The sequence below is a fragment of the Pteropus medius genome, unplaced genomic scaffold, assembly GCF_902729225.1.
Source record: "Pteropus medius unplaced genomic scaffold, Ma_sr-lr_union100, whole genome shotgun sequence".
In the NCBI taxonomy this organism is placed as follows: Eukaryota; Metazoa; Chordata; class Mammalia; order Chiroptera; family Pteropodidae; genus Pteropus; species Pteropus medius.
Window position 1 is genome coordinate 12,007,433 of NW_024349796.1, and position 16,428 is coordinate 12,023,860.

Here is a 16,428-nt window from a genome sequence, read left to right on the forward strand (position 1 = left end):
ATCAAGAAGGATATTGATTCTGCATCTGTTACATTTGCTAATATTTTTTCTTAGTTTTTTCTTTAGCCTCTACTAGTTTGTCATTTATTGGTTGCGATAATAAAAAAATTTTAAAAGCCAGTACAACATGGGCATCTATGAATATAGACACTGGGTATAAACAGCCAGTACTGTCATATTACGCATGCTGAATGAATCACAGTTCTGCACCTGCTTCTAGTTTCTGATGCTAATAAATCCCTTGTCCATCTCATCTCAGCTTAGTCAGGATCCATTGGCTTCTTCCAGCTGACTTCATGTTTCTCTAGTCTGGGATTGAAGATTTCTGTCCTGCCTGCACAAACCCCTTGACAGAGGCGGTAGGCTTCCACTACATCATAGCTTTTTCCTTCCAGAGAAGGCATCTTCTCTCCTCTACCTCTTTGCCTGGAACTATAATGGTGAATTTCATGTTAGGGAGAAAACCAGTTTACCAATAAGGGAAAAAAGAAAAACAAGAATTTATTTAAAATTATATTTTTTCTATTTTTGCTAGTCGTTTAAAACTTGAATCAAGTATTATATGCGGAAGAGATAATGAGTCAGTAGAAGTTATCTAGCAGTAAGTAGACTACAATAACCTGCATTTGAAAGTAAGGTAGACATTTGTTTTTTTCCTATTCAGCATCTTTTTTCTGGTAGTATCATATGTTTTTCCTTTTAAGAACCTTCTCTTCCCTACTTTCTGTCTGTGTAGCTTGGATGAAGCTGACAGTAGCTCTCTGATCCTGGCTTGGGCATGTGACTTAGGCTTAGCAGTCCCTGAGGGAGGACCTAACTCTTGAGTTTTCCATGATATTAGTCAACGAATTCCCTTTTTTGTTTTAGCCAATTTGAATTTAAATTTCTATTACTTGTAAACAAAGACTGCTGACTAATACAGACTGTAATATTTCTACTTTACACTACATCATTGCCTAGATTTTAGCCTCTCTTATAGTTTATTTAAACTCTTTCCAGAAGACCAAATTCAGATTTATAAGGAAATTTTTTATATGCTATTCATCCATGTAAAAGAAATGGAGTTTCTGTTTATTCTTTCTCAAGAGATATTATTGTAATTGGGTGAAGAATAGTGTCTTACAGGCTGTGCATATGTAAAAAAAAAAAAAAAAAAAAAAAAAAAGCAGTAACAATTTGACCAGAAACTACATATTAACCTCTATCAGCCATCTCATTTCAAATGCCAAAAGGCAATAATTTTTTGCTGCTTCAAACATGAATGCAAGACTAGGGATTGAAATTCTACTATTAACCAGAATAATAAACTATAATATTTTAAATATGGTAGTAAATGTAAATTACATTTAAAATATATAATGGCTGGCCAATCAATGACTTGAAAGCCTTTAGTAATATTTGCTTACAAATGATTTAAAATTTTTATTCTAGAGCATTTTTATATATTCCTAGAAGATTATGGGACAACTTACTAGCTTTTAACAGCAGCTACAGCCTTTAACCATTACAAAAATTGCCTTTGTCTAGATTAGAGTTTTTATAAATTCTGAAAAAATAAAGATTTTATTTTTAATAAAACAACCATAAAGACATGTAGTGCCTCCAGATTACAAACATAATTACCAGCAAAATGATAGGGTACTGAAGTATCTTTGAAATAATTATATTTGTCTTTAAAATATATCATGCTTTCTACCTTTGGAGTTTTTTTTGTTTTTGGTTTTTTTTTTGGTGGGAGTGGCCAGAGATAGTCTAGTTTTATTATTACCAAAATTTTTTAGACAGTCTCAATGCAATTCGTTATGTAATTGTAACATGTACATTATGTATCAAACCATGTACACTCCGTTTTGAAAATTAGATAAGCTAGACCTGTTTCAAAGTCTACTTTGTGCAAAATAACTCTAAATAGTCTCATTAGGAATAAAAATAGAAAGTTTTCATAGCTCCTTAGTGCTATTTATATTTTCAAAAAATAGCAAAAGAAATAAAAGTTTTAATAAAATGAAGACTATGCTATTATCAAAATTTTAGTATGAGAAAACTAGCTAGCATTATAAAAATAAACTAAGTTTGAAAATTAGCTTTTTATTATTTCAAGTAATATGTAAATATTACTATATTTTATATATAATATATGACATATACTTATATATTATATATGATATGTTATATATTACTTGAAATAATATTATACATTATATATACTTGGACTAAACACCGAGTGTCTATATTCATTAAGAAAGCAACACACTGCTTTCTTCTTACTCCATGTAATTCATTCAGCAGTATATAATAAACAATAGCTCATATTTTTCTTTAATAATAAAAATTGACTGTCAGAGTTGGAACTTTCTTTTCATGAATAATTGGTATAAACAACCCTTCATGACTTACAAGTTATACTTTACTGGAGCAGCAAAATTAGCACTACTTCAAATTTTAAGTTTTGTTTAAAAGAAAAAGAATTTAGATAATAAAATATAGCATTTTTATTTTTGTGGGGGTTGTGTGTGTGTTAAACACGATCCTGAAACTTTTAATAAAAATAAATCCATGCAAGTGGTTTTTATCCTAGCCAAAATGTTACATTAAACAAATCATTTCAAGTAAATCTTATTTGCCCACACTTTTTAGCATAAACGTAAAGGGAAAATCTTTACCTGCTTGTCTAAAATGTTGTTGATAGCATTTTTTTTTTTTTTTAGTCTACTGAAATTTTTCCAATGTGACCAAAGCCTCTTTGACTTACACAAAGCTATCTGATAATGCATCAAGAGTACAAATCTGGGAATCCCCCTACTCCAACCTGATCACCCTTTTCTGTTTAATTTCTTTTGTAATATTGTTCCATCCTTTTTAGTTTGTTGTACAAGAACCAACTTCCGAGCAAACAACAATGAATTTATTTTGCATTCCCAATATTCTGTATTCCAAAATCTATTTGAATACTTATTAAAGGAATGAAAAGGTTCATAGGTGAACAAAAACTGAAAAGCCCAGGTTTATACTCTTGGCTCTGTCAACTTATATGTTACTGACATTAGATAAACCACCTAAGCTCTCTGGGTTTTAGCTTTCTAAATTGTGAAGTGATAGAGTTGGATTAGATAATATCTTAGCTTTTCCAGACCTATGGATCCCCAAGAGGGCTACAGCCAAACAGACATTTTTTGGGGCAAACAATCCTAAAACATATACTCTATTCTAATGTTTTCTAGCTGTATGAAAATGAAATTCTCTGAATTTAACATTTCTTTTCTACCCTATTTAAAATCCAGTCATATCTTCTATAATATCATTTTTATTTTACATCTATGTGATGCCAGTAATAAATAAATTGAATATGTTTGTGAGCTTTGGTAATGTGGATTCTATTCAGGTTTCTATATCTTTAATATCTCCCTTATTGATTGAAGATAATATGGATTTGATACCTATTTATTAAGTAAATGTTAAAGAATGCTCATCTTTAACCTTTTTTCTTATCTATTTTATAATGTCTTAACTTTTCATTTCCCTTTTTCAATTTATATTGCCAATTCCAACCATACAAGGCTCCAACATGCTGAATCCATATCTCTATTGGTAATATAAAAAATTTAAGTTTAAATGCAGATAATTATTGACTCTTGAGCCTTGCAAATAATCATAATTTACTTTCCTAAATCAAGCATACCAATGTAGGATGAATAATTATATTTTGGTGTCTAATTCTTGCTTTAGCTTAACTGAGCCTACACACATCTGCTACTCACAGATGAAATTATAGAAAATGATTAAAAATAAAAGTAAGGAAATTTTTAAAAAATGATCTGAGAAGAAATTCAACCATGAGAATTAAGACATTGCATTTTTCTTGTAAAATTGAAAAGCATAAAAGAACATGTATAGTGAAGAGAAAAGGATACTATAGGAAAAAATTATCTCTCTGAGAAAGAATATTAAAAAAAATGTTTCTCAAGTCCAACTTTAAAAATCCAGGCAATTGGAAATTAATCTATTGGAATTGGCTGTCTTATCCCATTTTTTTTTCTATATTTCTTCTCGTGGATCAAAGTAAGAAGAGGAAGTGAAAATATTTTGGACTAATGAGTAGAGAGTAATTTGACAATGCTTCTAAATATTGGCATTCAAATAGAATAGAAAAAATACACTAGAATATGCCATTACTGACCGAGAAAAGAGTGAGATAGAGACCTTGAGAAACATGAACTTTCAGGGTATGTGGAGAAGTTTGAAGCACATGACCTCAAAGTCAGGGGTGTAGTTGAGTAATAATGCTTTGGATATATTTAAAAAACTGAGATTTGAGAGGAGGCAATTTTGTGAATAGCAGGTTAAAATATAAGAATTTCAGAGTCTGGATGGTGATAGAGAAGTAAAAAAGAGAGAGAGAATGTGTGGAAGACACTGCACATATTAACAACAGTTTGAATGTGGCAGCCTGCGTACATCATGAAAATAGATACAGAGTGAAGAAATGGGAAAGAATTCATCCTAGGAAACACAGGTGGCAACACAATAGAGTTTTAGAGGACAAGAGTCACCAAAATGATCTTGTGGAAATACCATAGGTCTGATGGGAATTTAGAGGACCTGGTTTTGAGAGTCTCAGTCCAAAATCAAAATAATTGAGCGACTATAAGCAAGTCTAGAATCATTAAATGATATACATTTCAGATTTCATTTACTCATTTTCAGAGCTTGGTACGACGCAAAATACAACTAGGATCCTGGAGATATGGAGAGAAGGAGAAGAGAATCCGTGAATTTTCTTGAACTTAAAATATGGAGCAGAAAGATGAGATAAAGCCTATCTCCCTTGAAGTCCATAATAATAAAAGGTGAAGTTGCTGGATCAATATGGCATCTTGCTGCCCAAACCCGAAGCTTTTATGGGGGCTGGCAAATAATCACTAAATGCATCAACACTTACTTCTCTGATACAAAATATTGATTTTTTTAATCATTTTCTGAAGTTCTCTTCTCTAGAAAGTACTGTGTGTAGAATGTATTGGCATGTTACAATTAATGCACTGTAGCATGCATTAAACGCTGGTGTGACATTAATTTATTATTTTGTAATATGTAGAATTGAAGTCTGGTTTCAAGAGAAAGTAGCGCATCGCTGACATGTTGGAAATGGAATCACCATGGTCTTTGATACTCCAAATTCTCTTAACTCCTAAAAAGGAGACCTTTTTTTTTATAGGATACCAGGGGGTGCTGAATATACACTCTCTATAATACATATATATATTATTATACACATAACACACACAGTCATCAATATCATCATCAATATCATCAATACTATCATCAATAACACACACACACACACCAGTCTAGGAGAAAATTAAAAATAGTCTCACAGAGAAGATAGTTTATATTTTCCTAAAGGTGTCACTGTGAGACCAATGGCAACTTTATTTAGATGAATTTTTGTCTAGTTGATTCATTTCCTTATACTTATTAGGGCAGATCTATCAAAATATTTTGCATACTATAGTCTTTCTGATTCATTTTTTATATATTTTAATTGTGTTGTTTTAATGACTTACCATAATTAGCACACAAGCTAAAACAGGTTTTGAAAGTATGATTTCTACATGCCATTTCTGTGTGCCAAAAAAAGGCCAAGTAGAGCACCGCCAGGGTCACCTAGCTAAATACAGACTTCATGACAGAGGTCATTACATACTTTATCAATAAGCCTTTATCTTCGGTGAGTTCACACTTTCAAAATTAAAGTTGGTGAGTAAAAGCAGTTAATTTTGTTTTGTTAGAAATAATATCATTTTAGTTTTAGCGTCTAAGACAGATGCCAGCATTTCACTGTGAACAGATGGTAATTCCATCTAATAGTGCATCTCTGTATTAGTAAGGTCTGTTGTGTATACAAACAGTAATAAACAGTAGGTAAGGATCAAAATAAATTTTAATTGTTGACATTAAATTCTGGCAGCCACAGTTCTAAGGCTGCAATATTCCTTTTTCAAGTCTGTCAGATTTACAAATGCTGCAAAAGCTTTGCAGAAAGCTGCCAGATCCCAGTTTCAATGAAAAGATATTTGCATGGTACCAGTTACCGGTTTGCATCAGGATACCCATTTTTATGCACTAGAATAATTCAAGAATGACACGGAATTGGTGCTACCATCTCTGTGATGCGGGCCAGGATTTCTTTCATGCTCCTAAAGGACGAACATTTAATGGAAAGGTTGGTATTGAATGTTATGTCCGATTGTTACATTGAGGGGGGCGGGGATCACAGTATTATCACAATCACGTTCCTAGGTTCCTACCTTGCTAAGTAAGGGTCTCCCTTTCAACTCCTTTTATGCTATTTGCAAATCCTGGCATACTAGAACTTCTATGAAAGTGACATCATTCCTTTCATTTTATTTGCTCTACCCAAGTCTGAAGGATCTCCCTGACAATCACAGCTGTCATCAGGTGCTCTTCTGTAGGCTTTGCTGTATCGAGTGTGCCAACAAGCACCCATTGGGTTCTCATGGTGCCTCCAGTGACCTGGCATTATAAGTAGTAGTCACTATTTATTTTGGGAAGCTGCCATGTTTAAAAAAAAAAAAAAGAATCATAAAAAAAAGTTTGGCATTCAGGCAACTGTTCAATAACAAACATGCTTTGCAATCATATTTCTTTAAAAAAGGGATGTATTTTTTTTAATCATGAAAAATATATTGCTTCCACCATATGGGACAACCAACGACTCACCAACCGATTTAAGATGCGGCATATTGAGCTGACCATATGTTACAGTGCTGTTGAATGGCTGAGTGATTCATGCCCGTCACATTCTAGTATATCAATTAAAGCTCCTTGAAGTCTGCATGATTTGTGTCTCTGTTATTAAACCCTGCTAATTCATCCCACTTACACATCTGTTATAAATCTCTAGGAGTGCTGCATGATTCATGGCAATCTGTGAGCATGCTACAGCAAATTCTTCTCCTTGTAATTAACAGTAAATTGTTTTACTGCCATGCAATGAATTTTTCAGTTATATTGCAAATGAACTCCTAAATGTGCGGTTTTTTCCTAAGAACTGACTTATATCATTAGGCAATTAAAAAGTATTGCTTTGAACCAAAAGCTTTTAATCAAGAGAAATGCGACTTAAACATTGCTGAAGAGCCATGGAAATTTGACATGTTGGTTAAAAGTGTAAAATAATTGAAAGCGCAAAACAAACAAACGAGAACCCTGCCACGTCCTCAGGATGCCCCCAATGCTAAGATACCAGAACTGCTGCCTGAGAACACCCGGCGAGACAGGTCTGCACAGATACTGTTCATCTTAGAAGTTACTCAAGTCGTCTGTCATTCCCAAATTTCTCAGATTGCTTTACACTTCTCTAATTGTGAAACAGCGCCTTTCTTCTTGAAATAAAGAATCGGATAATTAGCCAAGTTGAATCATCAGAGGATTCCTGTGCTGCTGAGTGTTCTTGTCAAAGGTGAAGCAAATTCATTTCAGCTCGCCTCTGCAGCTCTTCCAAGAGGCTTTGATTTTCCCCCTGGTTTCCTGGCAGCGGCCGCAGATTCATGAGCCCATACATCAAGTCAGTAGTTTAACAACAAATGGAATTAAATTCAAAGAAGGGAAACTAATTGAAGGACAGCAACAAAAGTGTTTGGTAATGCGCTTTTTAATATGGCGTGCCGCATTTGCATGATAATTTTTCCTTTTTAGCATGGAGCAGAAAGTGACTAGCTTAATGAGGGATTATTCAAGACAGGAACGAACAGAATGCATTCATAACTAAGAACAAAGATTGTATTATGAAACAAAAAGAGGCAACCTCAGAGAAGTAACTGGATGATTGGTTTATGCATTATGAATAAAAAGATAGAAAAATATTTATATTGGTATTCACTAATGACTATATATACAAGATTGTTGTAATTAAAATTATGAATTAACATATTAAGAGTGCTTGTTTAATCACTCTGGGCCCTACTCACAATGAAGAGACTCATGTACCTGCATGCAAAACAACGTATGTTTTCAGCCCAGCCGCAAACAGTCTATACATTTTACTTTGAATTTAGAAAAGCTTAATGCGCCACTAATTACTTGCTTAATGGAAGATGGGCACTTCTAAGCTCACGGTGCAGAGGTCAATTTATGACAGGCAAAGGGAATATCACATAGTCCCTCTGGGAATGGATGGCCAAAAGGAATTTCTCTTAAGATAGGTTTAAATTGTCCTTAATTTGCAAAGGATGGGAACACACAACTTTCCTACATTAAAAGGGTAATATTGAAGAAAAGTACAAACAAGCTCTAGGAGGGTCCAGCCCATCAGCTCATCACCCTCATTTATGGAGAAGCAACTCCAAAGTCACCTATGACATTGGCTGAAGATTCCACAATGGGGGGCAGATATAGCTGCTGCTGGGAGAACACCTCCCTCAAACTCTAAAACTAAACGAGAAACAATGTGAGATTCCGGACGAAATGCACATATCGAATGGAAAAATATTTAAAACAAAAGAGAGCAAATTATAACTCTCAAGCTTTTTAATGAAAAGGTCAGATAATCAAAATTGAGAATTTCTATAAAGAGAAAGAAACACGTTTTCATGATTCAGTGCTTCGGAAAGGTGGAATACCACTTGTCATTCGGGGTCCTCTTTTTCAGTTTGTGAATGGTCGTTGGCTGCGTTTGGTCTCTGATAATGAACTCATGAACTACATTTAGACTTACGAGTTAAATTCCCCACAAATACATTAGACTGTGTCGGAGTCATATATACCCTCCAAACTGCAATTTTATTACTAAAAGAAACAGAGCAGGAAGAAACGTAAAGCTGCAAGTCAACGTTTACTCCTTTCTTGCATCAGACCTGTTGACCATTCAAAAGGATCGGCCTTCTCATTGTTTTCTGTATGACTTAATACCTATGAGCTGCTTCCAGATGTTTAATCTTTGAAAACATTTAGATAAAAACCTTATCTACTGAAAATAAGAAGGCAAGGAGGATACTGGATCTGTAATTGCTGGGTTTTTCCTTATAGTCCAATAAAAACAAATAAGTTTATTCTCACTGATCTGAATACTCCTGATATGGTGTCTTTTATAATAAATCAGACAGCAAGCAAAAATGATTTTTCCATACTTTTATCATGCAAGTGATTTTAGTCCACTTGGCAGATGAAGAGTCAGAGTTTTGACAAATATACTGAGATTAAGAAATAAACATTTTCCCAGAATAACACTAAAATAATTTGTCTTTCAACAAAAGAAAGGATTTCACAGGGGAATGGAAGTTAATTTTAGAATGGAAATTGAATAGAAGGAAAATTTCGGCACAGGATCACATGTTTTAAATTGACCGTTGCATCTTCTGCACTTGCTCAGTCCTTTGCGTGCCAGCTTCAGCTCCAACCACACTGACTGGGGTCACTGGAGAGTCACCGATGACCCCACATTCCTTGTTGCTCACATTTCCCTCGCTTTCCTATGGCATATGGCGCTCCAGACAACATTCTCCTTCAAGAATTCTTTCTTCCCTTGACTTTTCTGATACCACTCTCTCTAGATTCCTTCCCAAATTCTGACCATTTCTCTGTTCCATTTACTCCTCTATTCTCCCAAAATGTGAGCATTCACTGAGATGTAAACTTTTATTTTGTATTTTCTCTGCCCTCCCTAATTCATTATCATCCATTGTTTTAGCTCCAATCTATATTCACATGATTGCAAAATCTGCATCATTCTTAAACTCCAGATTCGCATTTTCTGCTGCTGGCTGGTTATATTTATCATGGATATGTGTTTCTATCAAATGATCAAACTTAAACTTACGGGTTTATTTCTCCCATATGTTCTTCCTTCATCTTTCTCGTTATATTTAATGGCATCACCATGATCTACAATCTTTACTGTCATCTTCAATTCTTCTCTCTTCTTAACCTGTGGATTTTTCTTCCTTGATCCCACTCTGTTCTCTTCTTTCAATCTTCACTTCTGTTTATCTGATTTACTCCCCCATGGACTCTGAGAAAATTCTACCAGACTCTATGTAGTTTCTTTTAATCTATTCTATATTCTACTGCCAGAGAAATCTTCATAAACTCCTAGCTTTCATCACATCAGTACCTGGGACAGCACCAGTGTGTAAGACAGTGACTAACACTCTGAGTAATTTCCCAGTCTCCTAAATCGCAGGTATCCATCCCATAGTCAATGTCCTCATAGTTTTCTTTGATCCTTTCTTAGAGGCCGCCATGGTGTTAATTGTGTCAGTTATGGTCAACACCTTGATGCGGACACCATGAAGGTGTCTTTGAATGGGTTACCTTTGAATCCCCCATAGTGTTTTAAGTAGTGCTCACTGAATTAAGCATTCACAATAAAATATGGTAAGGATATGGTTATGGCGCATTATTAACTCTATATTGCAGACAATGAACTTGAAATTTGTAGTTTTTGAGCAAAATTTTGAAATGCATTATTGTGATTCTGAACGACATGCTCCTTACAGAACTGAAAAGATGCTTTTAGATGTATCCTACTACAGTTCAGTTTTGCAGGACGGTGCTTAGTTTTAGGACTCTCTATTGTACATTTATGTTATAATAATCATATGGACTCAAAGTTGTAAAATGAGTTTACTGATTTTGATAGCATTAGAGATTCTATAACATTTACATTGTGACTGATACAAATAATTTTTATTGAAGATTTGATCTGTGTTGGCATCACTTTAAGAAATTAGCATGTATTGACTTTTTTAAATCTTCATAAGCACCCTATAAAATAGGTTATCCTTATTTATAAATTGGGACGTGAAAGCACAGAAGTAACATAATTGACTCAAGGTCATACAGCTTGTAGATGGTGGAGCCCAAATTCAAGTCCTGGCATTGTGGATTATTATTTTTCTCCAAAAATATATGAGTAAGCTCTTAAAGTAAAAAGTCAACGAACTTGCACATCTCATGGCTTTCAGACACAAGAAGTTTCCAAATTCTTTTCTAAGGATAAAGAGGCAGAGAGAGGAGTCACCGGGCTTAGGCCGGTTTCAGTCCTATAACTTCCGGTGGATTGAAGTGGCCTGAAGCCCCTCGTCAGGCTCTGTATCGAGGGCTGCGGAGAGCCCCGGGGTGCACTGCCTTCTCTGCCATGGGTACCGGCGTTGTGACCACTGAGGACGCAGCGCAGATGTCACCACCGGTGCACTGAGCGCGGAGGGCTCTGCTTCTCATTTTACTCTTTCTGGCCCCAGGGTTTGTCCAGTCTCTAGGGACACGCATGTCTCCCTTCAGTTAAAAGAGGTCTCTAAACATGGTATGGACTTGCCTCAGAGCTGGGAGGGGATCAGAGAAGTTGGACAAACACCTGGGAGGAAGGTTACAAAGTTGGCCGGACTAGATGACTTAAGTGTTTCACAGCCCCAAGAAGCTGTGATTTCAGATCTGCTGTCACAGGGGTGGGATCCCTCTCTCCTCCACTACACCTCAGGCCAGTCTTTAGCTTGTGTTGTTTCTGTTTCACTTTCTCCAGCCCACGAGACTGATTCCTCTTTTAATTTTTATTCCCTAGTCCCGAATTTTACTATTTTTCCTAAAGGATACAGTCTTCCTCTGTTATCCATATCCAGTAACCCTCAAGGGGTAGAATATACAAAATAAATGAATATACAGTCTTTTAGGAGAATGGTGTTTTGAACAAGCTAGACACGCCCTATGCGTATGCAAAGATCTGAAATACATATAGGTTTAATATATAAAAACACAGAGATTTCAGTCATAGAGATAACAAAACATAATTCCTTGGAATTTTGGAGTTATTCTCATTGATCGAAAATTTGAAGGAGCGGGGGAACCTAAATGGGGTCATTTGAGCCCAACAAGTTTTTCCAGAATAAAAACAAAACAGAACAAAACAAAATACTGTAGACTTAGACCTGAAGACAGTTATGGAGGTCTGGGGAGCATTTTTGTAGCTAAATATGTTTGCACACTATCTGTCACTCATCTAGGAGTGTTTTACCCTCCTCATATCTGGATATTTCTTTAAACAGCACCAGGAAACTCAGCCTTGTTGGACTGCTGATAGAAACACTGATTTGGAAACACATTAAATGCCAAGTCATTGAATAATCTAGATAATAACGCATGCAATCATGCCCGTATTGAATCTAGTTTGTTCTAAGTGAAGCAAGCAAAATTTTATACAAACCATATTCTACTATGATCATACTTGACATCTTTTACATTTTAAAAACTTGAGAACTTCTTATTAATAATAAATAAATTAATAAATACACTACTGTCTAAAGGCAAAATATAATACCAGGGCAAACCAGTAATTCCTGGGGATCTGCTTTTAGACACATAGGGCAAGAGTGAGTAGACCCAACCCTACAAGAAAGGTCGAGACTTAGAGAAGAAATATTCTGAGCCCCCAGAGAGGGCTCCTGGACACTTCCAACAATGGCGGGGACACCACTAGGATCTAGGATAGTGTCTGATCCCTGCAGTTACCCCGCATCTAATTATATTTAATATTATGACACGGCTGCGACTCAGGACTTACAATTTAACTTAAGTTCATTTTCTTGTGTAAAAATGTCAAGGTAAGTAGCAATCATGGTTACTGAGGAGAAAGCAAAGAAGACAAATAACAGGTCCCCACTGGAGAAGGCGATGAGCTTCGTAGGAGTTTGTGTGTAAACACATGATATATAGGTCATGTCCATTAAAACTTGCTTACCTGCTGCCAACGTTTGTCCTGCTCCTGGAGCACTGGTTACACAACCAACCGAATTGCAGAGAGAAACGGTGAAGTCGTATATCGAATAAGGTTTTAGTCCTCTGACAACGTAGGACAGTTGTTGGGATTCAGCAGTGTATAATACCTTAAAGGCAAAAAAAAAAAAAAGTCAGATAATAGGTGATTAGCGTAAAAAAATATCATCTTGGCAGTCGAAGTTGCACACATTTAGACAGAGGGAATTATAGTCAGTCTATCACTGAAAGGAATTCTTTTCTGAAGAGTCCCAACAAGCTAGGGTTTAACTAATAATTGTACAATCACACTGTTTTATGAGGTGATAATCTAGCTCCTGACTGGATAAATGAGGAAACCAAGTTATTGCCTCATAAAGCAGCATGGCGGTATGGTTATTGCCACCAATGGTAGAGCGAAAGGATGGTGACAATGTTATTGTTATTACGAAAAAGTCCAGATAAAACCGTGGGGCTTGGCCAAGCTAACCCAGTGCAGTGATGCTCATGTGCTATTTGACAGAGGTAGTCACAGAAAGATGTCACTATGTTAAATCAATCCCATCATTAAAAAAAAGAAAAAGAAAAAAAAAACAGAAGAGCAAAAACTAAACCCATTACTAAGCATACACATGAGGTCAACTCTCAGTTATCTTCCCTATGAAAATAATCATATACAGATTAGATCTAACAGATACTTTTTTTTTTGAAATATTGTCTTTATCACACAATTTCAGATGACGATAGCAGATTTGAGCAAAGGAGATTGAGAGGATCTCAATAGTCCTTAAACAAGTAATGAAATAGTCGACACTGAGAGTTAGTCCTACCATTATAACTAGAATCCATCAAAGCAACCACGTAAATTTGCTTCGTCTGTAAAGACCGGTGAAAATTATATTTAGAAAACAAAGGTCATTAAAATGAAGAGTATGACACCAAGCATGAGTAAGTACAAAACTATTTCTTCTAAAGAATGTCGATATGCATACACATGAAATAATCTTTCATAAAATTAAATTCCATAAATATAAAAACTGTAAAGTTAGTAACATTTGGAGTAATTTTCCAGGTATTTTCTCTTTAGGAGTACAATTCATTTGGAATGTTTGCCTGGGTATTGACTTTAAAATTTCATAACCCAAGTGAGTAGTTCTAGAAAGCAGTGTGGTTGGAATGTAAATTATATCGTTTACTTAACATTTTTCAGAAATAAAGGTGATTTCAAAGCTTCTAAAACTCTAGGAATAATTTCAAACCGTGATACGATTCCACTGCAATTACATTTGGAAATCAGTAAAAACATCAAACACTGAATTATTAATCCTTTATCTCTCTAAATATAAATGGTTATTAAGGTATTTAAGATATAAACTTTCCTCTTCTGTGCAATGAGACAAAATCTTCTAAGAAAAATAAAACGTCGAAACAAATAAAACAGTTAATATTGCTATAAAATCCATCCCATTTAGAACCCTGGTGGGACTTAATGTAGATTTTTAGAAAATGAACTTGCTTTTAGGATAAGACACATTACGGTGTTTCTTATTTCATGTCTTATGTTCTAAGGCGAGCATATCCCACATCTGGACCAAGTCGCTGAGGAAGGTGGAATCCCACCACCCTCGAGAGCACCTGGAGGAAGATCAAGGCTGTGTTCCGAGCAGATGAGCAAGTTGGGACATAAAGCCTAGGAACCCTATGGTGCCAGAGGTGACTACAGTGGGAAGAGATGCTGTGGGACACAAATGGCAAGTCTCCAGTAAGAAAATCACAGGATAGACCCCTAGGATCTGGAGCAAGGGCGTTACCACGCAATGAGAACTACACAGCATTTGCTAGACAGCTCCTAGCATGCTACTGGGCTTGGTAAAAGCAGAGAGTCTGACTAAAAAGTATATCAAGTGACCTTGCGGCCAGAGCTAGTCCTCATGATCTGGGTTAGCCGGACATGCCATGTCTTAAGGTCAGACGGGCCCAACAGAGACTCATCATAAAAGGGAAGTAGATATCTGGCAATGGACACAAGCAGAGCCACAAGGCACTGTATGTTCTGCAAGCAAGTCATCCCCATGTCCATGGCGTCCACCATTCGTACACTGGTGGCACAATCACAGCTCAGAACTATGACGCCTTGGATGTTCTTAAAGAAAGATGTCCCTTAAAAGAGCAGAAAAACAAAATTTGGTTCATGGATGGGTTGTCTTAGTACGTGGTTGCAGGCCCCCATCAAGAGATTGCCCTAAAATCCAGCAGTAAGAAGATATCCTCTCGCTATCCAGAACTTTGGGCAGTGTATCTGGTCACCCATTTTGTCGAACACACCTAGACTCTGTGGCAGTGACTCGGCTGGAACCAAGAAGTCTGAGGGAGAGGAACATGAATAGCCTCACGGAGGAGGGTGTCACATGAAGAACTTGTCACATTAACCTCCGCCAGAAAGCATCTCCCTCAGTAGAGGTGCTAAATAGCCAAGTATGGCTATTTGTCCAGATGACATCAGCCAGTCTCTGTCAAGGGCCACCCCCATGTTGATAAAATGGGCTAATGGAATACAATGGCCAGTCATAACTATAGGCTGACAAGAGCCTCTCATCCTCCAAGAGTGTTTGTATGCATTTATCTTTCAAATGAATTAGTCCATGTACACAGTAAAGCTCAGTGACTATTAGCAATGATTATTACTCTCATTACTGCTAGCTGGAGTAGGAATTACTACAAGGCAATTTGTCATCATCTACCCCAAACCCTAAATGTGTTCATAAGCTTTGCTATAAGCTGTGATAAATTCCATTCCTTGGAAGTTTTTCTAAGGAAATAGAAATATGCAAAACATCCATGTAAGATGTTCTTATCAACGTTATTTATATTTCCAAAAGAACTGATACAACATAAAGATCACCTGATTGTGGACTGGTTAAATACATCATCGTATATCCAAATAATATGATAGTACATCGTTGCTGAAAGTCAGCTGCTTGCAAGATTTTCAAGAATGTGTGTTAAGTGGAAAAAGTAGATTTTATGAAACAAAATTATACCAACTTTGTTTCAATATACAGTTACTTTAGAAAAAAATAAGTGACATAAGTATATAGGGCCTTGTACATAAAACAATATTTGAGGAAATAAATGCCCCCTTTAAGGAATGCATAAGGGAGAATTCTGTCACTAAATTCTGCAAACTCAGAAAATATCAAAATGAAGACATAATTCAATTCTGAAAGGACATTAGTTGAAAACAGCAATACCTGTGAAAACACCACTGGAATAAATTGTGGAGGCGACCGTTCAGAAAGCATAGTGACGTCATACCCCACAACTTCTCCTCTTGTCATGTTATCTGCGGGCTTCTCCCAGGACACATTGAGAGAGTACGGTGAGAGGGACGACACTGAAGGAGGGCTCATGAGGACGGGCTCTGTGAATGACAACGATAACAATGGCAAAACGAGGAATGCTGTGCTCGCAGCCTTTGCAAACTGAATCCACACAGTTACTCTAATTCTGAAATATCCCATTCCTGATGTAATGGTCTGATTTTTAAAAATCAAGTGATGTACTGCTGTGTATAAAAGTTATTCATTTCTTTAAAATACCTGTAAGTATTTTCTCCAACTTCATATCACCAGCAAGGACATTTTTTATTTACAAAGTAAAAAT

The 16,428-nt window shown here is 35.9% G+C and overlaps 1 protein-coding gene across 1 annotated transcript in view; it reads right to left on the reverse strand.

Moving 5' to 3' along the window:
- Positions 1 to 16,428, reverse strand: part of USH2A (usherin) — a 576,091-nt gene that overhangs the window by 384,312 nt on the left and 175,351 nt on the right. Inside the window, 2 exon segments of the mRNA XM_039883360.1 lie at positions 12,752 to 12,896; positions 16,017 to 16,186. Of these exon segments, the coding sequence (XP_039739294.1) occupies positions 12,752 to 12,896; positions 16,017 to 16,186 (315 nt within the window).